The sequence below is a fragment of the Phocoena phocoena genome, chromosome 11 (genome assembly GCF_963924675.1).
Source record: "Phocoena phocoena chromosome 11, mPhoPho1.1, whole genome shotgun sequence".
NCBI classification, from domain to species: Eukaryota; Metazoa; Chordata; class Mammalia; order Artiodactyla; family Phocoenidae; genus Phocoena; species Phocoena phocoena.
This window is the reverse complement of record NC_089229.1, coordinates 3,475,142-3,502,085: the sequence shown is the minus strand read 5'-3', so window position 1 is coordinate 3,502,085 and position 26,944 is coordinate 3,475,142. Positions and strand designations below refer to the sequence as shown.

The window sequence follows — 26,944 nt, the reverse complement described above, 5'->3', positions numbered from 1 at the left end:
CCAGCCAGGTCGGCCAGTGGAGGCGGGAGGAGGGAGCACAGGCCTGCCGCTGCCCCCGGGTCACCAGGCCTCACCTTGGCTGCGCCCATGGCAGCCTCCGGGCCGCAGTACCACCTTCTCTCTGAGGGCACAGCTGACCGACTCTGGGAGGCCTCTGGGCAATGCCTCAGAGACTCAGGTGGAGCTGTTGGCCAGGGCGTACCACTGGGCCTCTCCCAGACTCCAGGGCTGCACTCCCAGGTGGGGAGTGCAGAGGGGCTGGGGTCGGGGTCAACCCCCGGGGCCTGTCTTCTGCCCACATTCCCGGGCTCCAGCTGCCTTGGTTGCCCACGTCCCCGAAGCCTTCGCAAGCCCCGGACCTCCCTGCACCCCCAGTGTCTACAGGGAGGGAGCCTGGAGTGAGGCTACAGCCACGATGTGAGGGAGCGCTTACTCTTACAGCTGGGACGGGGGAGGCTTGGACGTTTTTGTGGCCTGGATGGCGTTCAGATGTTCAGTGTTCACTTCTGTTTCTGTCTCGATCCCGCGGGTCCTGGAGTAGCCTTGGCTAGGTTGGTATGGAGTGCAATTATTTATGTCCACGGGAGGCCACCCAGGCCCAGCGGACGCACCTGCTCCCTTCAGCGGGCGGCTACTCTCCTCACGTGTCCCCCTTAAGCAGCACTTCTGGCTTGAGATGGTGGTATTCTATCACGTTTGTGACCAGGCACTCTTGACAGGTGAATGTTAGCAGGGGAACAGGGGAGGGAGCAGAACCTGAGAGTGGCCTTTGGGGGTGGGGCGTTCATGGGTGGTTTTCCTCTTTTTTTCTCCCAGGCTTGACCCAAGGGTGGCCCCAACCTCTGGAGCTGTGTGGCCAGCGCTGGGGCAAGGACTCCCAAGAGAGGCCTGGGAAGGGGGGGCCCTGCGGGCTGAGGAGTGTGTGGGAGCCCCCCCCCAGTGTTTCTTCTTTGCTCCCGCTGATTCTCCCCAAAGGTAGCCCCAGGTGGGTGGAAGTGAGGTAGTGCAGGCAGCTAGAACCCTGGAAGAAACCCATCTTTTTGCATAGAGGAACCAAGAAAAGGGGTGCCAGGAGTAACAGCGTGTGAGGCAAATCCCAGAGAGGAGACAGCGCTGGCGGAGTGGACCCCTCGCTTTCCATATATACTGACAGGCGCTGGCTCACCCTGAGCAGGAACAGACCCAAAGCAGCATCTGAAAGGCTCTTGAGAGCAGAACGGACATAAACCCGCCCAAGTCCTAGACTAACTGAGTGGCAGGTGTACAGAGTGGACCCAAGGCAGCACAGCAAAGTCACAGCCACAGAAGGAGACAGAACTTGTGGTCTGAACCTAATGGGGTTGACCGCCTTCTAAAACAAACAACTGACATCTGCCAGTGGATTTTAACAGGACCCTGAGGCTCCTGATGTAACATTCAAAAATGTCAATCAAGGATTCAGTTTGAAATTAGCCAGCACACAAGGAACAAGGAAACACCAAGAGAAAACAGACTGTGGCCCCAAGATGACCCAGATGCCAAATTACCAGAGAATTTAAAGCTCCTGTTGTCATCAGGCTCTGTGAGGTAAACACGAAATTCACGGAAAACTCCAAGTCTTCAGTAGAGAAATAAAATTAATAAAAAGGAACCAAATGGAAATTTTAGAACTTAAAATTACAGTATTAAAAAAAAAATCACTGGACAGGCTCAGTAGCAGAATGGAGATGATAGAGGAAAGCATCGGTCAACTTGAAAGCTGATCACTAGAAATGATCTAACCTGAGGAACAGAGAGAAAAAAGAGTGAAAACAGATGAACAAAGCCTCAGGAACCAGTTGTGTTCACTGGCGTCCCAGAAGGACGGGAAAGAGATTGGTGCAGGAAAAAATTTTGAAGTGCGAGGTGCAAGAGTCTGGATGAGCAGGAAATGGATAGAAGGTTCCAGAATGGCTCCTGCTCCCCCGGGCTTGTCAGCATCCTGTACATGGTCCCTTTTCCAGGGCTGCCTTAGGAAGGGGCGGCAACAGGGATGCAGGAGTGGGGGGAAAACCGGACAGCAAAAGTACAAATTGAAAAAAATCTTAATTTATTGTAGACTCTTTCCTCATTTGTGTTGCAATTCCAGTGTTCTGAACATTAATAAATACACATTTGTTTAAAAAAGCAAAAACAAAAAACCTCCAGTGTCTAGTATCTCTCATAAAGTCTTAAGTCACAAAAATAGGTTTACATTTTTCCTGTCTTAATAAAACTGACAGTTGTTTTTTTTTGGTAACAGTTCTGATCAAATGAAAAAACTAAATACATCTCAAGGGACAAAGTCCAGTTGCAGAAGAATATGGGATAATACGAAAGTGAAGTGTTCAGACTCAAAAATATTTCCACTTTTGTTTTTACTTAGAAAATGTCTCCTCAATGGTAAACATTTGAAGGTACTATTCTTTTGTATCTTGAAAAGGCCACTCCCCTAAGGCACATTTATAATTCATTCAAGTGTGAGGGCTTTGGGATCTCATTTCATTTCTGTATGAAGCCTGTGGTCTTAGACCTGAGTATCAGGTATGTTTTCCTCTCAGCCATTAACAGTACTCGCATTTTCATCAAAGTAATACAGTACGGACATCTTTGCATTTTACTTGATTTTCATCATATTTTATGGTTTCTCGTATTTGGAGGCAGCTGTGCTGACCGTTTATTTGGGCATCCGACTGAGGAACGAAAGAAACACTGAAATAAGACGTGTCTGAGTAATTCTGGGCCCCGTTCCACAGCCCCTCAGGCCACGCTCTGCCGACTGCCCGCAGAGGGACAGTCACAGCCGGTCCTTGGTGTGAGTTTCCAAAAAACAGCTTGGTAACTATTGAACAGTGTGGCTGAGGCTTTGTCCCTTCTCACAATTGGCCATTTGAAGCAAAATGAAGTAATTGGTCAGACTCTGGGGGTGAGACCCCCGCCTGCCTGGAGCTCCTCGGACTCTAAAAGAGCTAGAAAATTGGCAGGAAGGAATGTGACATCCTGGAAGACCTCATACCTCCGTCTGAATCAGGAACGTGTGAACATTTTACAGTCCCGCCGAGAACAGGAGCAGAGGAACAAAGGAATTCCCCACCTGCAGTACCGCTGACCGGGAAGGGGGCCAGGGAGGCCCCGCGGGGCTCAGCGTGGGGCCCACCCCAGCGAAGGGGGCGAGGGATGACCAGTGTGTCGGTCGCGGCCGTGTGCACCTGCATCCCACTCTCAGCAGAGCTCCTGGTCCAGCCCCAGATGGCCCTGTCTCGGAGCCACACCCGTCCAGGCAGATGGGAGCTGAGGGCAAGCGTCGCAAATGCGAACGTGCTGCACGTCCAGGCGGCCCCGTGTGATGCCCACGGACTCCTGCCTCTGGGCTGGAAGCAGAACCGGAACCTCTGTCCAGCAGCACTCCCTACACACTACCCACCTCTGCTTTGCTGGGACACCATATGCTGGATGCGTGCCAGACTCCAGGCTGGCTGTGCAATCTTCCTGACGTCAGAAAGAGGGAGAGATCATCCCACGGATCTCCCAGTATGGACAGAGTCAGTACAAATGCGAAATATACAGAGGTTTTTGCCTTTTCAAAGTTCCATACAAATATACAGAAGTATCTACACCTTTGCAACAAAGGAAAGCGATCTGCTTTAAGACAAGGGCTGCCTTTGCAGAGGGCTGTGGAGCTGCTGGCCCGGGCCTGCACTGCAGGGAGCTGCCTGTGGCCCTGAGTCCTGGCCAGCCGGCCCGGCGGCTCCTCTCAAGGCCAGCTCTCCTGCTGGGCCCTGTCCCGGCCAGGCCAGCGCACGGTTTTGGCTCTGTCCGCAGTCCGAGGGTTGAGCTGTGCCGGCCCGGGAGTCCACGCCTCCCGTGCCTGTGGCCTTTGGCACTTGTCACGGGTCTAAGGGGCCCTGAGCCTCCGGGGCAGCTCAGCGCTTTGTGTCTGGACCTTCAGTCATGCCAGTCACGGGGCTACCACTGCAGCCCGTGGGGCCCCCGCCACCAGGGCCTGCTTCACTGACAGGGCAGGGGACCCCCCCCCCGCCCGGGCTCCAAGGTCCAGGAGCACAACGACACAGCACAGAGGCCTGGGCAGAGGTGACGGGCTTGTCTTCACGGTTTCCTGATGGTTCAAAGTGAAGTTTCGTTACTGCCTCTGCACGTAGGAAGAAGCCGTCAGGCAGGCGGAGGGTAGGCGAGGACGGCCCCTGCCACCCATGAAGCCAGCAGCTGGGCTGGGTCCGAGGTTGTGCAGGGGCAGACCCCCACTCGGGGGGCATGGGGCAGAACCCCCCACTCAGGGGACGGGGTGCCCGGAGGCTCCACGGAGGGCAAGCTCATGTATGGACACAGCGACACTGGCAGGCAGGGGAGGGGACAATCAACCTGCACCCCCGACGGCCAGGGCCACCCGGAGACCCAGGCCCATCTGAGCGTCCTCCCCAAGGCTGGCCTCGGACGGCACCCGGAGCACCAAGGCTAGCAAGCCGAGCCATTCTCTAAGTTTTAGGAAGGTCGTTCTAGAAGACCCGGCTCCCATTCTCTCCACCTCCCTGGGAGGTCTGGAGCCAGATCCCAGCTCCGCGACTCTGCGGCCAGGCGCCCCCCCTCACCCCGCCCCAGCCTCAGTCTCCTCAACCACAAAATGGGGCAGTAATGGCCCTGGGCCAAAGAAACTGCTCATAAGACGTTTGGTCCCACATGGTCTCAAGTCCTAGAGCTTCAGGGCTCGACGGGACCCGGGCCTTGACAGGCATCTGCTGCACCTCTGGCCTCCTGATCCCGAGCAGGGGCCCTCTCCCGGGTGGAAGCCCACCGCAGCCCCCGGGCCTCTGCCTGGGCACGCCTCTGTGCTTGGGGCCTGTCCTCCACAGGGAGGTTGGCCGGGGGCCACCCCCGCCGTCCCTCCCGCCACAGCCCAGGCTACTCACTCGGAGCCGGAGCCGTGGGCCTGGGCGCTCCCGGCCCGCACGTTCATGGCCACCCCGTTGAGGTGCTCGCGTCCTGGCTCCCGGTGCAGCGTCTTGGCGGGGATGGCGCCATCGGGGGCGCGGACGCCGTCGCTGGAGGCCAGGGAGGACGGCCGTGAGGACGCGGGGCTCTGCTCACGCTCAGCCAACTTCTCTCGCAGCCGCGACTTCAGCATCTTCTCCGTCAGTGGCGGCGGGTAGGTGACTTTGTTTTTCAAGATGCCTGGGGTGGGGGTTGGGGGGTCGGGGGGATGGAGAAGGTCACGATCAGGCTGCCTCTGCTGGATGCAGTGGACTCGGGGAGAGACCGTCATGCAGAGCTGAGCTCTCGGCCACTCCTCTCCCCCTCGGGTCTCACCCCTGCCCCGCCGGGCGCCACCCCCGTGCCCCACGGACCCCACCCCCGAACCCCGTGCCTGGGCCTGCCTCCCCCAGGACCAGGGACTTCCCAGCCCCCAGCTCCAGGGACAGTGGGCCCTCGGCACCTTTCCTCTGCTCGGGGGGCTGGCTGGGCGGTGCGGCCGCAGGCCTGGGGCCCCCACTCTCCCGGGCCGGGATGCGCTCGCTGCAGTGGTTGCCCTGCTCGTCCAGGTGCAGCTCCACGCTGACCTTGGTCTCCACCTTCAGGCGGGGCTGCTCGCCCGGCCCCTCACTGTCGCTCCCGGCCAGGCTCTCATCAGGCCAGCCGGCTGGGACATGGTTGGCCACAGAGTCCACTGAGGCACAGGACGGACCCTCAACATGCAGGGCGGCTGCCAGCGCGGCTCAGCGGGAGCGTGTCCCGAGCAGCGCTGACCCACGGTCCCCGACCCGCAGGCCTGGCAGGGCCGTGCCGTCCAGGTGGGGACACCGAGGCTGAGAGGGAAGGTCCTGGGACGGGATCCTAGCCTCAAGCCCCCCCCCCCCACCCCGCATCCCCACACCCGGGAGCGTCGTGCTCCCTGCAGCAGTGGGGTCAGCTTGCGGAGTCCTGGCCCTGAGGGTCCCACAGAGACCCCCGAGACCTCACCTGTGCTCTGCGGACGGCCCCGTCCCAGGGGCAGGCGGCCACGGCTGAGGGCCGCTCTGCAGCCAGCGGGCTCACTCACCTTTGGGGGTGCTGTGCACGGGGCCCTGGGCCGGCTCCCACCTGTCCTCAGCCGCGACCCCGTCGTCCTCGCTGTCGGAGGAGCGTGAGGAAGCGTAAGAGCTGCTCTGCTCGTCCAGGGACAGCTCGCTGTCCGAGTCCGAGTCGTGGCCTGCAGGGCGGGCGGGAGGGACAGGGCTTAGGCGGGGGGCGGGGGGCTTCCTGCAGACTGGAGCCACCTGGGCCCGGGCACGGGAGGGCACTGGGTGCCCGCTGACCCTCCCAGTGTGCGGTGGCCACCTCTTCAAGGCTGTACGTTCTGCGGTGACCGAGGGGCCCACGGGGCAGCCGAGAGCCAGCAGGAAGCTCTCGCCACGACCCCCGGGAGGGAGACGCGCAGGCTGACGGGAGACCACGCCCCAGGGGACACGTACCGTGGGGCTTCTTGGTGCTCCTGGGTACAAAGGACGCGTCTGGCTCCCCATGGCCACCCCGCGCCGGCCCAGAGGACACGCTGAGCTTCTGGCCCCCTTTGTCCCTGGAGAGAGTAGAGGTGGGTGGGCTCAGCATTGTCGCTCTGGGGGACACATGACCAGCCCCCCGCCATCACCCAGCGCCTTCTGCGTGTGCCAGGGCAGCCACACCGGGCTCTGGAAGGTTCTCTGCCACGAGACTCCCAGAGCACACGGGTAAACACACGTGGACTCAAACAGCAGGGCACATAGCTCGGGGCGGAGGCGGCAAAGCCCACGTTTGCTCAGAGAGCTTCCCCCCAACGGCCACAGCAGGGGCACCAGCCCGGCCTGACCTGATGGTGCTCTCCAGTGAGGCGGTGGACTCGCCCAGGGCCGTGCGGAACACGTCGGGCTCCTCGCCGTACGTGTTGTTGCAGTTGAGGGAGCGCTGGGGGAAGGGGGCTGGTTATCGGCCGAGCAGAGGCCACCAGGGCGCAGAGGGTGGCTCGGTCCCCACCACAAGCCCCCGTGCAGCACCCTGACCGTGCCCCTGCCGGGAACGGCACAGCGGCCCGGTGGCAGCTCCCACTGGCGCTGCTTCTAGACAGAATCCCCGCTGGCCGCGGGGGGGGGGGTGGGGGGGGGTGGGGAAGAGAGGCTGTGAGCGGGACAGACCCCACCCCGTCAGCTCAGCTCGCTCCCGGGGCTGCAGGGAAGGCTGGATGCCACGCTCCGGGGACAGATCTGTGATGCCCCCTTTTGTGGGGGACGCGAGACCAAGGGGCTGTGTCTGATGCTGGTCCAGGCCCTGGCGTCCCCGGGAGCCTCCTACCGTCAGCAGGGTGGCCCTCGTGGTGGCTGAGTCGTCTGGGTACGGCTTCTTCCCGGCGAGCACACCCTTCAGGTGTTTCCGGACCTCCCTGTTGAACACGCAGTGGAGCAAGAGGACGGCGAGGCCCTGCAGAGGAGGGGGCAGGTCAGCGCCGGGCTTGGCCCCCGTAGAGAAGCCAGGGCCCTGCCGCTGCCTCACCAACCACCTGCCTGCCCGGAGGATGCACGGAGCATAGCTCAGCCACGTGGAGCTGACGGTGCCCAGGGCTGCCGCGGCCGCAGACGCCCACCATGGCCCACACCCGGCCTCCCTGCCCCGGGGGCTTCCAATTTCTCCAGGTCGGGGGCCTGGTCAGGGCAGCCCGCACGCCCGGTGCCTGGAGGACCCCCTCCCAGGCCCCAGCCCCCGGGCCATCTGGGTACCCAAAGTTGCATCATTAATCAGGGTCCACGGTGTGGACAGTAAGTGGCCAGCACCCTCCTGGGGACACAGTGGGATTTATGCTGGCCGGGGAGGGGGTGAGCAGAGGATGCGTCCTGACACACACAGGAGGCCACGGAACGGGGGTCCCTGGGAGGGCTCGGGGCAGAGCTGCCTTTGGAGCAACAGGTGCCTTTTTTTCGGTGGCAGGACCACGAGGCTTCACCATAACCCCTAACAAACTGCGCCGACACCGGAAGGACAGCCACGGTGCAGCCCCGTGTGTCCAGAGAGCGAGAACACAGCCCGGACGCCAGGTCAAGGATCTCCCCGGGGGCCCTCTCGGGGCCACTCGGGGTTGGGGCATTTCAGACAGGTGACCCCTGGGCCCCGCCAGGTCGCTCTGACAACCGCCCACCTGTAAGCATCCGAAGACGGCAAAGAGGTAGCGGAAGGTGAGCGCGTCGCTGTTCACGGCCAGCAGCCCCAGAAGCCAGGTGGCGCTAATGAGCAGCAGCAGGAAGAAGGCCGTCCTCACAAGGGAGCTGCGGGGGCGGCGCAGGGGCGTGGCTGCAGCGTCCACCCCCACCCTCTTTCCTGCCCACGCCCTTCCGAAGCATCTGCCATGAGGCAGCCCCTGGCTCACACAGGAGAAAAGACAACTCAGTGGGGAGCAGTTAAAAAGCAAACAGGTAAATAGGAAACTAGGAGCCAAGGCTGGTACACGGGCCGCACCCACGGCGACTCCGGGAAGCCTGGTGCACGGCCCGGAAGGTACGTGGACCCGGAGGAGGTGCGTGGCGAGAAGGTGTCAGGCCCGCCGTGCAGGCTCCTAGCAAGGGCTTCCTGCTCTCTGCCTCGGTCTCCCTAGCCGAAGGGGAACGGACGGTGACGTGCATCCCTGGTGGGGTCGTGGGGTGCTGGAGGGAACTGCGTGTGCTAACGTGAGGCAAGGGCTGGGAAAGGTAGGTCTGGGGCGGGGAGGAAGCGGAGGACGGTGGAGCAGGCTGGACCCCGACCCCGCGTCCCCTGCCCGCGGTCTCTGCTCTCCCGTGGGCCGGGTGGACCGGCACCTTCTGCGACCCCTCAGCCCCTCCTCACACATCCTCCCTTCCCTGGCCCCCCAGCGCGGGCCACCCAGCCCGGTGGACACCCTTGTCCTCCCCTCCCCTGACCCTCTCGTGGCTCCTGGACTCATGCTGAGCTCTCCCGAAGCTGCCCTGCCTGCCTCCCGCAAGGCTTTTCTGTGGGTCCCCTGCTCTCTCCCAACCTGAAAACGTGGGAGGCTCCCTCTCTGTTGGGCCCCGTTTTCCTGTGCTACACCCTCTCGCTGGGCGAGCCCCTCCACTCCTCTGGTGCCAGCATCACTGTCAACCACCAACCCAGAAAGTTCCATCCCCCCACCCCCACCCTGTCTGACTCCAGGGAGTGTCCAGGCACCCTGGCACCTCCCCCCACCCGGCTGTCACCATCCCCCTCCTCCTGCCGGTCCAGGCGAGGACACCCAGGCGTCACCAGGCGTCACTGCTACCCCCTCTCCCCTCAGTGACTCCACCACAAACCCCGTGGGTCCTACATCCTTAACATCTCTCCCTCCCTGGTCCAGGCTGCCACCCCGGCCGGCCCCCTGCCCCAGTCCCCCTGTGGTCAGCCTCTCTCGCTTTCCTCCACGATGTCCAGCTCTCCCCTGAGAGATCCAGACTCCGCTCGGCACAGCCCAGACACGTCCAGACACGGCTGGCCTCTCCCCACTGCGGCCTGTTGATTCCCCACCGACGTCGCTGCCATGACGCCCTGGACCGGCCCGGAAAGCCAGCAGCTGACCGGCTCGGTGAGGGGCACTTTCATGGGGCTCTGCCTGGTGTGTAAACCAGACAGGCAGGGGTCTCGGGTGAGGCTGGCTCCACGTCAGGTCCCACCCACTGGCCGGGTTTAGCAACAACTTACACGACCCGTTTTCTCTCATAATAATGGCGCTTCCTTTGGCAGGAAACCTTTGCAGACAGGACAAAAATGACTGTGTTGACCTGAAAACAAACCAAACAGAGAAACCTGAAGTCCAGTGGCCGCTCCATTGTACTGTCACTAGAGACCTTCAAAAGCCAAAGGCTTCTGAGGGTCTTCAGCCCACATCTCGGGAGGTGCCCCTGGGATGAGGCCTCAGAGCCCAGGAGCCCGCTGGAGGTGGATGCTGACCAGCGTCACAGTGGACACGGACCTGGACCAAATCCCAGCATCCATGGGTCTGAGGACAAGGCTATACCACCGTGAGGTCAGCCCTTCCTGTCGGCCCAGATGTTCAGCAGAGCTGGTAACCCATAGGCCCCAAACACCCTTCAAGCCAGCATACCCAAGGGGCACCCGGCCTCCCACGTCCCTGATAATCAGGGGTTCTGAGAAACCCCCGGCACTCACGACTATCACGGTTCCGATGGGCCCCACAAAGCTCCAGATCAGGGTGTCACGAAGGGACAGCCAGCAGAAGTCCGGGTTTCCGTAGCCCTGGGGGTCCAGGCCCACCGCAAGTCCTGGACAACAGGGAGGAGAAGAGTGAGGGCCACCCTGATGGGGGGGTTGGCTACAGCGGGGTGTTCCCAGACCCCAGGCAGGACCCGGGGCCCCCGGCATCGCGCTCAGAGGGAAGGGCGGGGAACCTGAGATAAACAGCCGGGAAATGACAAAGGCCCAGGTCCCCTCCCAGCAAAGGCCCTCTCAGTGCCGGTCACAGGCCCACCATGGCCACGACCTGCTTGCGGATTCACCCCAGAGGTGGGGAGCCCATCTGGGCCGGGGCTGCTGACGGAGGTGGGAGAGAGACAGAAGATGGAGGTGATGGGACCCGCCAGGACCAGCCACAAAACACGATGGGGATGCCCTGCTGGCTGGGCCACACAGAAGCCAGGACACAGCCATGGCCCACAGGTGCAAGGACCTGAGGGCAGGCACATGCCACACACGCCACACGCGTGTGCGTGCACAGGGCACACACGCCACACACACACATATACACACATGCACACACCCCAGGAACAGCTCACCACTCCAAGGTGCTAGGCAAATGAGGAGTTTCCTATGTTATCTAAGCCACAGCCATGGTTTCTAACCATGTCACAAGCTAGAGCAGGACGTGCCCTTACAGAACCGTCAAGGTGAAGTCTGGAGTGGCTTCTCCAACACAGACCTTGCTTAGGACAAAGGAGCAGCCCACTCCGCGCCGTGGCCTCTCCGGACCTGGCCCGGACTGTTCCACAGGCCACACTCCCTTGCTTAAGCCCTAAGAGATCAAGTCTCCCCACCGACTGCTCAAAACCCTGCAATGGCTTCCCACTGCCCTCAGGAGATGGACACGGGTATTTCCGCAGCCTTCTAGGCCCTTCGTGGCGTGGCCTCGGCCACACTCCAGACCACGTGGAACCCCCCACTCCGCCCCAGCCCAGCCTCAGGTCAGTCCCCAACCAGCCTTCCTCCACTCAGGTCTCGCACATGTGGGGCTCTCAAGGCACACCCCACAGCACAGCAGCCTGGTTCCTGCGAGCCCTCCAGTGTAAAGAGTGCTTCCTCCAGGAAGCCTTCCTGGCCTGCCCCCCACACCCCCAGATGAGAGCAGGTCTCCCCCGCCCCACTGGCTCTGAGCCCACCCCTCAGTGCAGGGTCTGTGGATGAGCCTAGAGTTACGTTCACCATCACTTAATGCCCGTCTTCCCTGGAGGGACGACTCCCGGAAGACACAGGCTTTGCCGTTCTCACTCACGCTCTGATCCTGGGCCTAGAACGGAGCCCGGCACAGAAGAGGCCCGCCCTGAATGAACGAATGAAGGAGCGTGTGAATGCTCCCACGCTCTTGGGCAACTGAGACTTGGTGGGGGTTAAGGAAAGCACATGGGGAGGTGGCCTCAGGCCCCCATCCCCCGTGCCCCCCGGATCCCAAAGGCCCGGCTGGGTCAGGCCCCACATCTGAGACAAAGGCTGTCCCCATGCAGGGTCCCATGGAGACGCTCTGCTCCATCCAGCCCCGTCGGGAGGGGCTGCCCGAGGTGACCACACAGGTGGAGATGGAACGGGGTACAGTATAGACCAGGAACCACACTCTGAGGTTACTGGGGCACAGAAAAGCAGACAGCAAACTTTAACTCTTCCTTTTGTAAAATAAGCAAATTGGCAAATGATCCTGATCTGACTTCCTCGTTTCTCTTCATAGAATTTGATGTAAATAAAACCCGATGTTCTGGTTTCTGAGATTAACTTGCTAATTAAAAAAAAAAAAAAAATAACAATAGAGGCTCTGGGCAGACTGAAGATGAAATTAAAGATGAGTGTCCTGAGGGTCCAAGCACGACCAGGTCCTTGCTTCAGGGGGTTAGTAGATGGGCACTGGGGGGACCCCCGAAACCAGCTGCTCCCAGCCCTCATTCTTCCTGGTCTTTGGGGCTCAGAAACCACCTGAATTAGCACCTTTCTCACAAGCTGACCGGAAACAGCAATGGACACACGCGATGTAGTGTGTCTGCCGGTGAGGGAGGCTCCCACTGCCCCCCCTCAGCAGCCCTGGATGGAGGTGACAACGGTCATTCAGGGTCCCTTGGAGCCCAGGGAGAGGAGTCACAACGGGACAGCCCGGTGCCCAGACTGTCTGGGTGGGAGCAGAGTGGCCTCAGGAGACCAGTTGGTGATGCTACCATGGAAACCAGGGTGGCTGCTGGGCAGAGCCCTGGGGCAGCATCTGCCCCTTCTCCCACTGCCTCTGCCTCGGACTTCATGTCTGGATCCCTGGAACCCAGGGACTGCTGAGGAGAGAGGGTGCCGCTCTCCCTTTGTGAATGCAAGAGGGGATCCTTCCCCATAGGAAGCAAATCTGACCTCATATTCAGTGAAAAGTGTGCTGAGAAGTGCTGCTGTCTGTTCATTCATTAACTCATTCTTTCATCCATCGATCCATCCACCCACCCAGCTACCCACCCATCCACCATCCGTCCATTCATCCATCTACCATCCATCTATCTATCCCTCCATCCAACCATCTACCTACCTACCCACCTGTCCACCCACCCATCCACCCATCTCTCCACCCATCCATCCACTCACCTATCCATCCACCCACCCAGCTACCCACCCATCCACCATCCGTCCATTCATCCATCTACCATCCATCTATCTATCCCTCCATCCAACCATCTACCTACCTACCCACCTGTCCACCCACCCATCCACCCATCTCTCCACCCATCCATCCACCCATCCATCCATCATTCACCCATCTATCCACAAAGCGGGCAGACAAGGGAGTGTTTGTCTGTGAGATGCCACAGGCAAACCCTGAACGGGCCTGGGCCCAGGTCTCAAGGAGCTCACACCTGACAGGAGACGCATCCCTCACTGATGATAACACTCGTGCGAGCAGATGTGGGTGCAGGTGCCCCTCCTCTGCCGAGTGCCCAAGAGGAGGCCAGAGAGCTCCCCCACCTGCACCCGGGGGCGCTGGTTTATCTGATGTGGCTTCCTGCATCAGCAGTGCCATGCGGGTCCTCCGAGTGGTGGTCGGTCCCCAGCCCGGGCCCCCGGCGGGGCTGCCCTGCACATCCTCACCTGTGACAATGGCTGGGATGCCCCAGCCCACGACGTAGTAGAACCTCATGGGCCCGGCGTCGATGTTGCGCGCCTCGGTCAGCACGCGGTAGATGTGCAGGCTCTCCACGAAGGTCCAGGCGAAGGTGCTCATGTACATGTAGTGCAGGAGAATGGCAATCACCGTGCACAGGAACTGCGGGGAGAGGCGGCCGCTCAGCACAGCCCGCCGGCCCACGGGCCCTGCACCGCGGACTGAGGGCCAGATGGCATGGAGATAGGGGCGGGGGAGACACCCAGTCGGGCCACTTGGCAAACGTGAGGGCACGCAGGTCTGAAAAAGGAAATCGAGTCAGTTGTTTTTCCCTCTTTGGTTCAACCAGGAGCGGCTGAGTGTCGACAGTCCCAAGCGTCTCAGGCTCCTGATGCGGAACAGAGGACACGGAGTGAGGCACCTGGGGGCCCTGGGGACCCCCCAACCTGGATTGGCGCCAGGCGTGAGCATAACCCAGGGCCGACAGGTTGGCCGAGCCTCTAGTGTTTTCATTAGAAGCTAGAAATTTGTATTTTCAGGTCATGGCTCCAGATTTTTAAATGTTGGCATTTCATTTAAAGTTGGAAAAAGAATATCATGGAGGCAGGCTGCTCAGGCTGTGGCCCCAGACCGTGACCGTGGCCTTCACCCTCCACCCCAGCCCTCGTGCGGGTCTCCGAGGTCCGGCGGATGCGGCCAGCGGGAGGGAGGAGCCTCGGGCCTCGTGACCTCGCCCTCATATGAAAACAAGGTCATCGCACCTGCGCTGATTTAACGGCGCCTCTACCTTCCGCGGAAGAAAACAGGGATGAGAGCGTTTGTTCTGTTTCTGTCCCCGTGGGTCTGTGTGTCTGGCCAGTGGCTGAGTGCCAGGGAGTGAAAGTCAACCTCCACAGGGCAGGTGAGGGTCAGCTTCCCGGCCTCTGGGGGCCTTGGTGACCCAGCCCTGAGTCCCTGGACACCGAAGGTGGTGCGAGAACATGAGGGAGGCGGTGGTGGAGGGCTGGGGACACTGTGGGACCCTGGGCTTCCAGCCTGAGGCCGTCAGGACAAATCAAATCCAGTCCCAAGTGCTCCGGGATGGAACTTCAAGACCTCCACCTTGGCCCAGAGCAGCCTCACCGGGTCCTCCTGAGAGGGGCTGGCTGCCCGTCCAGGATTCCCAAGGTCCACCTGCTAGGAGATGCGGGCAGGATCCCCTCCAGGTCCCAGGAAGCTGGACTGGCAGGGGAGGAGAGAGAGGACGTGGGGAGGGGGGAGGAGAAAGCCCCTGGCCACGCCCACGGCGGGGCCACACCCTGAAACATCCTGTCCAATCCTGGCTGCTATCGTGGCGGCCCGACCTCCCGGGCTCTCAGTGCCTGAGCCGACACCCACACCCCAACAGACAGGAGAGTAGGAGACAGAGGGCCACCACCTGACTCGTGCAGAGGCCTCCGCTCAGTCCCAGGGCAGCGCACCCGCGGGAGCGCCCCAGAGTCCAGGCTTGCTGGGAACACAAGTGCCACCTGCGGCTAAGACCACCCTGACGGGCCGAGTTCTCTCCAGAAACAAAGCCCCGGAGATGCGGGAGGGAACCATGTTAGCATTAATATTTGCCCAATACAGCACAAAGCAGGAACTCAAGCAGACATGCCCTCTGCCTCAGATGCTGGACAGGAAACGGGGGTCCGCACTTAGCAACGGGCAAAGCGGTCAGCCTGGCCGCAGAGGGGGAGCCTGGGGCTGGGGTACCCCACGCCAAGCCCCAGCCGCCCCTGTGCAAAGCACCGTTGGCTCAGCACAAGGAAGAAGAGCGAGGAGGCTGGCGTGTTGCCTTAAATAATGTGAAAAGTAAACCCACAAAACCACCTTTGGAAAAAAAAAAAAAAAAGTGTCAGAAATTGACATTCTAAAATGTAATGGGGCCGTACACGCAGAGACTTCGGCACCGAAGGTACCACCTTTTCCAGAAACAGAACAAACACGAATGCACAATAAATCATTTCAACCTGCCAGTGATCTGGGAGATGAAAAACCTCACCCAGAGACGGGATTGTGAGTTTACAGAACACCCATCAAAACCAGGCGCGGTGCCAAAGCCCCAGAATTATGTGCAAGGCATTCCTCCTCCCTCTCTTTTCCTGCTCACCAGCGCGTGGAGGCTGCAAAGCTCTCCTTGCAGGCGGCCGATGAGTCGGTGCTTGAAACCAGTGAGTGACTGCCTCTGCCCGTTTGTCACGTGGCATCTAGTTGCAAGGAGTGGCCTGTCACCGGCTCTCCGTCCCTCTGTTCAGACCACTCAGAGGCACCTTGAAGGGTCTGCACTGAGTCATACAGCCCCTGCCCCCCAGGACATGCAGGCAGGGGAGGGGCGCTGAGCCCGGCGGGTGCAGAGGGGCGGCCCAGCCTCTCCAGCGCCCCGCCTGCCCTCGGAGCCCGACAATCGCTCACGGTCCGTCCCCCGGGCCGGGCCCGGGGCTCCCCGTGTCCACACTGCTGAGCCTCCAAGGTCATCACGCAAACCTCTCAAGGCTGTCTGCCTGGATGCCCCGGCTCTCCCCCTAGCGCCAGCCTCCGGAGGGGCCCCCTGCCTGCACTAACCGAGGAGGGAGAGCTCCAGGCTGCAAGGGGCCCTGGCCGGCGAGCCAGAAATGCCATCCGTGTCTCTACTCCACGCGTCCCTCTCCGGCTGTCCATTCTCACAGACACGCGTCCTCTTCACGTGCGGGCAGCCTCCCCAGCTCAGCTCTGCATTCACCTCAGCCCGCAGGGGATGGGTGCGTCCAGCCTCACCCAGACCTGCCATTCTTGTCTGCTTCTACCTCTCCTGGCAGCCCCCCTCCTGGAGACTCGTGGCTTCATGCCCCCCTCCTTCCCCTCCCTCGGCGCCCACCTGGTCCGACTCCTGTCCTTCTCCTCCTGCCGCTGTCCTGGCCTCGCTCCACCCACCAGACCTAGGAAGACGCCATCCTGGCTGCCTCTCTGACCTCCAATCTCTGCCCTTCCGACCCATCTTCCCTGTCGCCAGGGTCCTCTTCCTAAAATGCAGACCCGGTCACGGCTCTCCATGGAACAACGCTGCCTGCAAAACACAGATGGCGCTACTTGGCCAGCCCGTCAAGCTCTGGATGACCAGACCCCCGACCTGTCCCCTTCCGATCCCGGCCCCTCCCGCTGGACGGTGAATGGCCGGTCCTGCTCAGCCCTTCTCTGGCCAGGCACAGCTCCCCCACCAGCCACCAGGGGGCCACTCTGGTACCTGACACCCCTGTACCACCATCCGAGCCTGCGTCTGGGCAGAGATGAGAGCGCTTCTAGGGTCTGGGTCTTCGGGAGATTTAATACAGTGGCGATCAACAGTCCTCACCGCGTGAGGAATGATATGTCAGCTCTGCTAACAGCACGCGGCAGCTGGAACAGTCCACTGAGAAAGTAAGGGCACACCCCTCACCGTGGAGAGGTCAGCATTAGGTGAGAGCAGTAACCTGGGAACTTCCTGGTCACTACGTATGCACATGTGGTGTGGTCAGCTGGCCTCACGTCTCCCCAGGGCCGTCAGGGTCACCATCTAGCGATAAGCAACGAACTCACACACACACAGTGAACTGTCTGCCCTGGGCCAGGTCACTCAGTCTTGCTGGCCCCGGGTTCCTCACCCGTGAGCAGGGGTGCTGCCACCTCCCGGGGCCCCAGGGATGTTTCAACGAGCCAGAGGGTGCCTGTAAAGCCTTGTGCACAGAACCTATACTGCCCTCGCCCCCATCAACGCGCTGTGACCCTTGTATTCCGAAAACCCCTTTTGTAAAAATGAAAAACCACTTGCAACCAGCTGGGGACCAAGCCGCAAACCTCCCTCCTTCCTCCTGCTTTTCTCTCCCCAGTGATCTTGGCCGTGCCGCCGTCTCGCCCTCCAGGGCCGATCCCTGTCCCACCCTCCCCGGGGACCTCGCCCCAGCCACCCCTTCTCCCTCCTCCCCCTGGAATCACTAGGGCCCAGATCTCTCCCATCCTACAGATGCCCCCGCTTAACCCTAACCCCACCCCACCCCCGCTCAGGCTTCAACCAGCGCCTCATCCTCTCCTCCTTCAAAGCCAAACTACTTCAGCCTCTGCCGGGGTCTCCGCCGCAGTCGTTTCCAGCCACTCCTTCGTAAGTTACATTTTAAACACACGGTGGCTGGTGGGCAGGAACGCAACTGATGATATACATCGATCTCCTCTGATAGCCACGCACCTTGCTAAACTCTTAATTATTTCTTGTAACGCGTCTGTAGATTGGTTAGGATTTTTTCTGTGAGGTCATCGTATCAGCTACATAATCTAATCACCTAACGATAACTTCCAGAAGCCTATATAACACCCCACGAGCCCACGTGATACCCCAGGAGCCCACGTGCCCTGGGACGGCTTGAGCAAAAGACACTCCGTATGTAACCCCGTCCTCTCCTCCACGAGTCTCAAGCTCCCTTCTCTCGTCAACCCTGCCGACCCGCGGCCACCAACACGTCCCTGAGTTCTGGGCCTGTCCTAGACTTCTCTCTCCCCCTCTGGGGAAACACCTGGGCTTTCACAGAAAACGTGGCCATGACTCCCCAGCAAGTGCAGGCCTGGGAGACGCTGCGCGACAGGGGCAGCTTCAGGCTCAAGTGACAGCTCCCAGGACTCTTGGGTTTCACAAATGTAATTTCTGATGAAATCACTAGCGCCTGGGTCAGGAAAGTAAGAGTTGAGGCGTATGGAGCCCCCGGCTCCCGAGGGTGCCCTTGGAGGGAGATTCCCAGCAGGCACAAAGCAGTGAGCCCACAGGCTTGGCCTGGGTTCCCAACTTCCCACCCGACTCCCAGCTGCACCTGACGGACGGAACCAGCAACAGACACTCCGCCCGGACGACTCCTCCGGCCTCGGCGGAAGGTCGGACAGCGTGCGCGCCCACGGGGCCACACGGGCGGCTGTGGAGGGAGGGGAGGGGCCGGGCCTCACCGGGTTTTCTGTCTGGGCGATCCCGATGACGAAGACCAGCTGGGAGAAGAAGAGCGCCGCGATGAGGTTCTTGTGGATGCCGTGCAGGTTGGAGCGGAGCGTCTGCACCAGCGCCAGGAGCACGAAGGCCGCCAGCAGGGCGGCCAGCGACAAGGACACAGCGGCGTAGGTGACGATCTTCAGGGGAAGGACCTCTCCGTGCTGCGGGCGGGTTAGTTAGAGGCGGGAGAACACGTAAGGGCCACGGCTCGGATGGAGTTTTGCACAACCAAGACACATTAACATGTTATCACTGCGGGCAGAAACCTGCGTGACTGCGACGTGGCTCTCAGGGGGTGCAAAAACCGAGAGCAAAAACCAAATGAACGGTTCCGGGTGATAAAGTTCTGGGGAGGTCGGTGGTGACGGCTGCAAACACCGTGGACGTACACAATGCCCCTGACCTGGACACTGAAACACGGCTGAGATGGTGACTTTTCTGTTACGTGTATTTTGCCACAAGAAAAAAAACCTGAAAAACAAAAAACCTCACGCCTAACTCCTGCTGTCCGGCAGGTGTGGGGCCTGTCCACCCAAATTCTGAGCCGAGAGGCCTTCAAACAGAGCCTCAGTTCACACAAAAGGCAGAGATGCCACAGCTGCAGGAAACCACAGCTGTCTCCTGTGCTTTTTTTTGCAAAATAGGACACTCGTCCAGGACCTGGCACCCGACGGAGGTTCGGCATTTGGGGAGCACGCAGCTCCAGTTCTCTGGTAACTTCCAGAAAGCACCGTTCTGGACTTGCACAGAGCTGTGAGCCGGGGCTGCCCGGGGAACTCGGGGAGCCAGGCCTGAGTGGGATGGGTCGGGGGACTGAGTGCTCAGGGATCTCAGAGAGGCTGGGAGCTGCAGCCGCACTTACTCCCCCAGGCTGGGGCGCTATTTAGAGGCCTCTGGTTTTGAGGCCCCTGGGGCGTGGGAGCCCTGATTCCTGCTCTGGTTTAATTTCTTCTACCTGAACTTCTGCTTCCTTTGCCTGCGAGTCCCCTCCTGGCGCTGCCCAGCTTCCTGGCCATGAGAGGACCCCCAAATCCGCCCCTCCACTGACAAAGACCACTAATAATTAACCCGTTCAGGCTGGGACCTGGAGCCCCTGCCCAAGGGAGCTTTCTGTCTTGGGCTCCCAGCACACTCTCTGCTCTTGTCACCCTGACACCCATCAGCAACAACTTGTGGCTGACTCACCCTCCCAAGAATGTGACAGAAACTTGGGCCACTGCATACCGGGAAGTCCTGGGAGGAATGATGGTGTGGCCGCCGGGGACACATCCCAGCCTGAAAACAGGGTGAGGTCTCCCAGGCCTCGGTGTGGCTCCTTGACATCAGGACACAACCCTGCCAGGCTGACCCTGCCCTGCTTGGGCCCCCCTGCCTCCCTGGAGGCCCACAGAGGCCACCGAAAACACTGGAGGTTAAACACGAGCCGTCCCGCTGCCGCTCGGGGCTCCTGACCGAGCCTCCTTTGTCCTTTGGGGCCAGTGTGTGCGGCACTTAAGAGAGACACTCCCTTTGTTCCCGCCAGCCATCTCTTTTCTTCCTTAAAATTCAAAGCACAGCAGAAACAGCATCACCTAACAGACTGCTGAGAACCCTGTTTTGAAGTGAGGTGTACATTCCAGGGTTTTCCCCTCTGAGGTTCTGGACTGCCGGAACCATTTCTAATTTACAACCTGGGCGCTTTGAAAACTCTTCTAGGGGGGTTCTGTCACGGAAATCCTAACAGATTCTGGCCAGTCCTCCTGGAGCACAGTTCTTAATTGTGGCTTCAGTTTGTTCAAAGCCCTTAGCAGGAAAGACGCAGCTCACAGAAGAGCGGGCTTGGGGGCCAGGACACACTTGCCAGCTGGGCGGGGGTTACCCTGGGGGCGGTGCCCACCTCACGCCGGGAGACGTCCATGAGCACGGCCGAGCTAGTCGTGTGGCTGCACTGGCAGGTGACGTGGGTCCGGTTTCGGGACAGCAGCTCACAGCCCTTGGCCGACCACCCTCCAGTCCCACCGATGCTGCAGAGAAAAGCAGGGTGAATGGGTCTCTGGGGCCCTCCCGCCCCCACTGCAGCCCAAGCAGCATCTTCGCTGTGCCCCAGCCAAGTGCCACTGTCATCGCTGTGAGGACCACAGCCCCGGCGGCCCCCGGGGCCGCGTGAACCCTCTCCCTCCCCTTTCCAGGCCGGCGGGGGCCTCTGATGAGCACCCTCTACCATTCACGTTCATGCATCATTCAGCAGTAAAACTTCAACGGGATGTCGCAGGCCCCTTTGCCGGAGACATCAGTCAGCTGTTAAAATAGCCACTGTGTGCTTCGGTCTCCTTTTGAGGCTCGACGATTTAAGAAGAAACATCTCACATCCGTTTTATACTTTCATCTTCATATTGCACAACGTTTTATGGCAACTGCCTGGAAGCAGGGCCCCATCGCTACCCCGTTTTACTGATGGGAAGCCCCAAGTGACAGGCTGCTACAGGTGTGTCTCGGCCTCAGACAGAGCCCTGCCCTCCCTGACTCTGGGAGAGTCAAGTAGCTTCTCTGATCCCTAGTGTAACCCATCTGTAAGATGGGACGTGAAGGCTAACACACGTCTGCCGAGAACTTTAAGGTCCGGGATGGCAGATGCAGTGCAAAGCAGAGAGGATAATTAGAGCCCCGGCTGGCTAATTGCTGGGCTTCAATCAACCGACCATGAGAGACAGCCGAGCCTAACGCGTGCCAGACAGACCTCAACAGGGGCCTCGTCGTGAAAGTGGACCCTGCATTCTCTTTCGGAAGCCAAGCGTCTATTGCCCTCCAGGCGCTAAGCTGGTGGCTCATTCACTGGAATTTGGAAACTACAGAAGGAGGGAGAGAGCGGCGCGTGGTGCCCGCTGACCCAAACCTGCTTCCCAGCGTGGGCGCCCAGCAGAGGCCCCCGCGGCAGAGACCCGACCCACCTAGTGGAACCGCAGTTTTGGGGAACGTTTGGGCTGCATGGAGTGAGCACAAAACTCCGTCCTGGCTGCAGGCATCGGGGCGGGGGTGGGAGGCGGATGGATGCTGCTGATCCGGGCGGGGCCTCTGAGGGTCAAACCAGACCCAGCAGCTGCCGTGTGGGTCTCCAGGGCAGGATGGCTGAGGTCAGGGACCTTCCCCTGGTACAGGGACTCCCCTGTACACATCAGGGATTTCCCGCTGTCGGTGGGAGGACCCTGGGCCCAGTCTCAGTCCCGCCCCCCTGTGTGTCCAGAACAAACCCCGGCCTTTTTTGGTGGTGGACGGGATGGCCGGAGTCCCGCAGGCGAGGGGCCCCGTCTCCACGCTGGCCTTCTCGAGGGATCTCCATGTGTGCCTGTGCGTGTGTGTGACCCTATGTGTGAACACCGTGCACGCCTGTGCTTCCAGACGTGTCTGTGTGCATTCGTGTACACACGTGTGCATGGTCATAGCTGGCTGCGTGCACACGTGTGTTTCCAGGTGTGCATAGGTGTACGTGCCTGTGCACATGTGTTTAACTGTGGGCTTATGGGGGACTCGGACACCCCCAGGAGGGGCTGGAAGGGAAGCAATGGGCCACAGAAAAACTCCCCAGGCGCCTGTGCGCAGGCACACCTGGCCTCAGCAAAGCCCCCCAAGGAAATGCAGCGTTCCAGGGCAGGGAGGGGCATCACCCGTACGTGATGGAGTGATTCCAGAACACGCAGACCGGCTTGGTGCGCTCCTCGGTCTCCAGGAGGGTGTACTCCACCAGGACGGGCCTCTCCAGGGGGCTGGGCAGCGGGGCCCCCTCGCTGTACACCACCGCGCTCACCACGGGTGTGTTGATGACGGGCCGGTTAGGCAGCCTGCAGGGGAGAAGCCGGGGCACAGGCACAAACCTGTGTGCAGCCCTGATGGGGACACAGCGCGGAGGTCTCTCCAGGAGGGACCGAATCAGGCGCACCGAGCTCAGAGCCGCGGCCTCAGCCCTTGGGAAGGCGCGGCTAAGGGAGGGGTGGTGAGGCCTGGGTAAAGGTTTAATCACCAGCGGGCAAGCACAGGGTCACCTCTGGGACAAAGGCAGACTTTGGACATTGAAAATGAAGATAAGGTATGTGCGAGAAGACGTCAAGGCCCCACCGTGGAGAACAGCAAATCCCTGGAACGCTGGGAATGCCCAGTGAAAGGAAGCTGGTGCAGCGGTGACGGCTCAGAGAGGCCTCTCATCCAGCCACTGGGAAGGATGCATATGGAGACCACAGAGCCAGGCAGGAGCTGGAAGTGATTCTAAGGTTGCAAAGCGAAGCCTCTGTGCTCCGCCTCTGCTCAGGCCTCGAAGCCCTTCGGTGGCATCGGCTGCTTCAGCCGGGATTTACTGAGCTGCCCTAGGTGCTGGCGCCGCCAACAGCCGGTGGCAGGCAGGTGTGCGGGGACGGATGCCCCGAGCAGGAGTTACACTGCTGAACCTGGGCTGTGTGCTGGGGAGGGGCGTTCCTGCCGGCAACACTAGGCAGACCCCAAACCTCTGGCCCGGGGAGATCACAGGGCAGCGGCCTCTGGCCGTGGGCCGGGGTCACCGTGTAGTGTGCTTGTACAGATGTTCCGGTGGTTGAGATTCTGACTTATGGAAGCCTCGGAACCCTCTGGAAACTGCCCCCGCTCCCCGAGCTCCTGGAGCCAGGCTCACCTGAGGCTGCGGCGGTCCGGGTCATAGCGCTCGGGCAGGAGCTGCCCCAGGGTCCGGTAGATGATGACCAGGGCGATGGCGAACTGGCCAGGCTCCTCGGGGTGTCTCTTCCGCCTCTTGAATGGGGCCTCCATCTCGGCGCTGGGCTGCGGGCGTGCCGTCCGGGGGGCGGCCCTGCGACCGGCCGGCCTCACCGTGGGGCCCTCTGCAACGTAAGCACAGCGTGAGGAAGGGGGCTGGACGCCTGTGTTCCCACCAAATCGCCTTCTACTTGAGCCAGTGCCTCCTGAAATCAATAGATGTTCCATGGGAAACAGTAGGAGGTTTCTCAGAAGATCAAACACAGAACCACCACAGGACCCTGCAACTCCACTTCTGGGTGTGCACCCCAACAAGCTGAAAGCAGGGACTCGACAGATGCTTGCACACCCACGCTCACAGCAAGCGCGATTCACAACAGCCAGCAGGTGTAAGCGCGCAAGTGCCCATCAACGGATGTTGGATAAGCAACACGCGGTCCCATCCGTATAAGGAGACGTCCCTTAGGCTTCGAAAGGAAGGAGGTTCTGGCACAGGCTACAACGTGGATGAACTTTGAGGACACGATGCTCGGTGAGAGAAGCTGGTCAAATAATGTAGATTCCAATTATGTGGGGAACCTGGAGACTGACTTTGTAGAAAGCAGCCACAGTCACTCACGTTTTCCACGTCCACAAAGTGCCCCAGCTGTGCCTGGTCCAGGAGTTGTCTCCGGAAACATCCACCGCCCAGTACGCACTGCACAGAGCACAGGCTCCAGAGGGGCGGGCGGTGGAGGTCTGAGGGTCGGGTTCTGGGAGGGGCGACACGTCTGGGGGAGGGGAGGACAGGAGCAGAGCAGGGGGTGGGGGCTAGAGGTGCAGTGGGGGAGGGTCTCCCCTCTGCCCCCGTGATAGGGACGCCACACACCTTTCAGGCCCTTCCGACCCTGCTCAGGGCCGTGCTGGTCAGTGGCTGGTTAACAGCACCAGTTAGCCACACTCAGCCTGGTTAACAATACTGGTCAGTCACACTCAGCCTGGTTAACAGCACCGGCTAGCTACATTCAGGCTGGTTAACAATACTGGTTAGCCACACTCCGCCTGGTTAACAGCACCAGCTAGCCACACTCAGGATCGTGAACAATACTGGCTAGCCACATTCAGCCTGGTTGTAGCTAGCACTGGCTAGCTACATTCAGGCTGGTTAACAATACTGGTTGGTTAGCAACCTTGGTTAGCCACATTCAGCCTGGTTAGCAGCACCAGCTAATCACACGCAGGCTGATTAACAATGCTGGTTAGCCACACTCAACCTGGTTAGCAATATCGGCTAGCCACACTCCGCCTGGTTAACAGCACCAGCTAGCCACACTCAGACTGGTTAACAATACTGGTTAGCCACACTCCGCCTGGTTAACAGCACCGGCTAGCCACACTCAGACTGGTTAACAATACTGGTTAGCCACACTCCGCCTGGTTAACAGCACCGGCTAGCCACACTCAGACTGGTTAACAATACTGGTTAGCCACACTCCGCCTGGTTAACAGCACCGGCTAGCCACACTCAGACTGGTTAACAATACTGGTTAGCCACACTCCGCCTGGTTAACAGCACCGGCTAGCCACACTCAGACTGGTTAACAATACTGGTTAGCCACACTCCGCCTGGTTAACAGCACCGGCTAGCCACACTCAGACTGGTTAACAATACTGGTTAGCCACACTCAGCCTGGTTAACAGCACTGGCTAGCTACATTCAGGCTGGTTAACAATACTGGTTAGCCACACTCAAACCTGGTTAACAATACTGGTTAGCCACACTCAACCTGGTTAGCAATATCGGCTAGCCACACCCCGCCTGGTTAACAGCACCAGCTAGCCACACTCAGACTGGTTAACAATACTGGTTAGCCACACTCAGCCTGGTTAACAATACTGGTTAGCCACACTCAGCCTGGTTAGCAATATCGGCTAGCCACACTCTGGTTAACAGCACCAGCTAGCCACACTCAGACTGGTTAACAATACTGGTTAGCCACACTCAACCTGGTTAACAATACTGGTTAGCCACACTCAGCCTGGTTAGCAATACCAGCTAGCCACACTCAGACTGGTTAACAATACTGGTTAGCCACACTCAACCTGGTTAACAATACTGGTTAGCCACACTCAGCCTGGTTAGCAATACCAGCTAGCCACACTCAGACTGGTTAACAACCCTGATTAGCTACATTCAGGCTGGTTAGCAACACCGCCTAGCCTCACTCAGGCTGGTTAGTGACCAGGCTGGTCGACACTCTGGCTTTGGGGTCAGCAGGGAGGCAGGAGGCTCCAACTGCTGCTAGGGTTGCTCTTTTCCAGGGTCTGGCTGAGAGCTTTTGGGAAGGTGCGTGGAGTCACCACCCCCTCTCCTGCTCTGTCTGGCCAGTCACCTAACTGGGCTGTTCCGGCTCTTCCTCTGGGCGAGGGCAGTGCAGGCTGTGGGCTTCCTGAGTGGAGAGCCCGATGCTCCCCCAGGCTGGGTGACCCTCCCAGGCCCCCACCCCGACTTGAGACAGACGCCTCCCTGTCGAGGGCTCGGACTTGACGCGCCGATGTTATCACCTTCAGCAGCAAGCGCGTCTACCCGCCCCGCCTCCCGTGAAGTCCCACAAAGCGGGGCCCCATAAGGACGCTGACTCGGTGCTCCCTCAGCCTCCCACCGCCTGGCTCCACTGCCTCCGTTCAGTCGCCCTGGGCCGGGCTCCAGGCCCCCTCCTCTAGCAGGCTGTCACCTCCCGGGGGCATCAAGTGAGAGGCTGCGGCGGGGACACCAGACAGCACCCCGCAGCGGGGTGGCCTCTCGGGAGCGTGTCATGACCGTGACCCCAGAGCACACACACCCCTTCCCCGTGTCTGCTCCTGGCCCCAGACACATCGATGGGTCTAAAGCTCCAGTTTCTTCCACGACTCGACTGGCCCATCGTGTCTCCAGCTAACCAGTCAGCCAGCAAGTGGGTACCAGAGGCCCCCCTTGGGCAAAGCATCCGGGGGTACCTCACCCCAGTAGAACAGGCAACACGCACACATGCTGCCTGGGCCAAGGGCTGGAGAGCCTGCCTAGGAGGGAGTCAGGGCAAAGAAGAGATCTGGGCCAAGGGGAGGAGGTCAGTGTCTGAGGAAGGAGGACGTAAGCCTGGCGAAGCCCGAGGGGGCGGGTGAGAGGTGGGCAGAGGCTCGGAGCCAAGCCCCAGGGCTGACCCCCACTAGATGCCTGAAACTGCAGGTATTACAGACACTATTATATATTATATTTTTTCCTACACATACACCTAGGATAAGGCTAAATTTGTAAATTAGGCACATTAAGAAAACAACAATAACCAATAATAGAACAATTACAACTACACACTGTATTAAAAGTTATGTGAATGTGGTCTCTTTCTCTTTCTTTCAAAATACCTTATTGTACAGACTTAATGCCTTTCCCATCTTAACTAAGCACGTATCACGCACTGTGGCTGTAACTTTTAGTTTTAGGTACAATGGCAAACTAGCATATATTTCTTTTTCCTTCCTCACAATTTCACAGATAGAAGATTCGTTCTTACTGTGGATCTCAGCAACCCCAGCGGATGATCTTTCCTTCCTTACTAAGTCGAGAATTTTCGCCCTTTCACTCAAAGGAAGCGCTTCGTGGCTTCCCTTAGGCACAGCTGACTTGCCAACATCAGTATTTTTGCTCTGAGGTCGTAATATCAGGTAGGTAAGGGTCACCTGAACACGAGCCCTGTGATACTTTGACAGTCGATCTGATCACCTAAGTGACCAGTACGCTGAACAAAGGGACGACTCACACCCCAGGTGGGATGGAGTAAGTTTGCAAGGAGCTACTCAGAGCTGCATGCAATTTAAAACATGAACTGTTTATTTCTGGAATTTTCCAGACCACGGTTGACCTTGGGTAACCGAAAACT

The 26,944-nt window shown here is 59.8% G+C and overlaps 1 protein-coding gene across 1 annotated transcript in view; it reads right to left on the bottom strand.

The window, feature by feature from the left end:
* Positions 1-3,219: 3,219 nt before the first annotated feature.
* The window catches only part of CELSR1 (cadherin EGF LAG seven-pass G-type receptor 1), a 147,200-nt gene continuing 123,475 nt past the window's right edge, over positions 3,220-26,944 (bottom strand). Inside the window, exons 21-36 of the mRNA XM_065887276.1 lie at positions 22,969-23,173; positions 21,980-22,147; positions 20,209-20,335; positions 18,293-18,493; positions 13,318-13,492; positions 10,150-10,262; positions 9,682-9,761; positions 8,153-8,279; positions 7,315-7,440; positions 6,836-6,930; positions 6,462-6,565; positions 6,050-6,199; positions 5,447-5,677; positions 4,923-5,184; positions 3,422-3,486; positions 3,220-3,368 (exon numbers count right to left, since the gene is read on the bottom strand). Coding sequence (XP_065743348.1) covers positions 3,220-3,368; positions 3,422-3,486; positions 4,923-5,184; positions 5,447-5,677; positions 6,050-6,199; positions 6,462-6,565; positions 6,836-6,930; positions 7,315-7,440; positions 8,153-8,279; positions 9,682-9,761; positions 10,150-10,262; positions 13,318-13,492; positions 18,293-18,493; positions 20,209-20,335; positions 21,980-22,147; positions 22,969-23,173 — 2,378 coding nt within the window. The remainder of the gene's footprint in view (positions 3,369-3,421; positions 3,487-4,922; positions 5,185-5,446; positions 5,678-6,049; positions 6,200-6,461; positions 6,566-6,835; positions 6,931-7,314; positions 7,441-8,152; positions 8,280-9,681; positions 9,762-10,149; positions 10,263-13,317; positions 13,493-18,292; positions 18,494-20,208; positions 20,336-21,979; positions 22,148-22,968; positions 23,174-26,944) is intronic.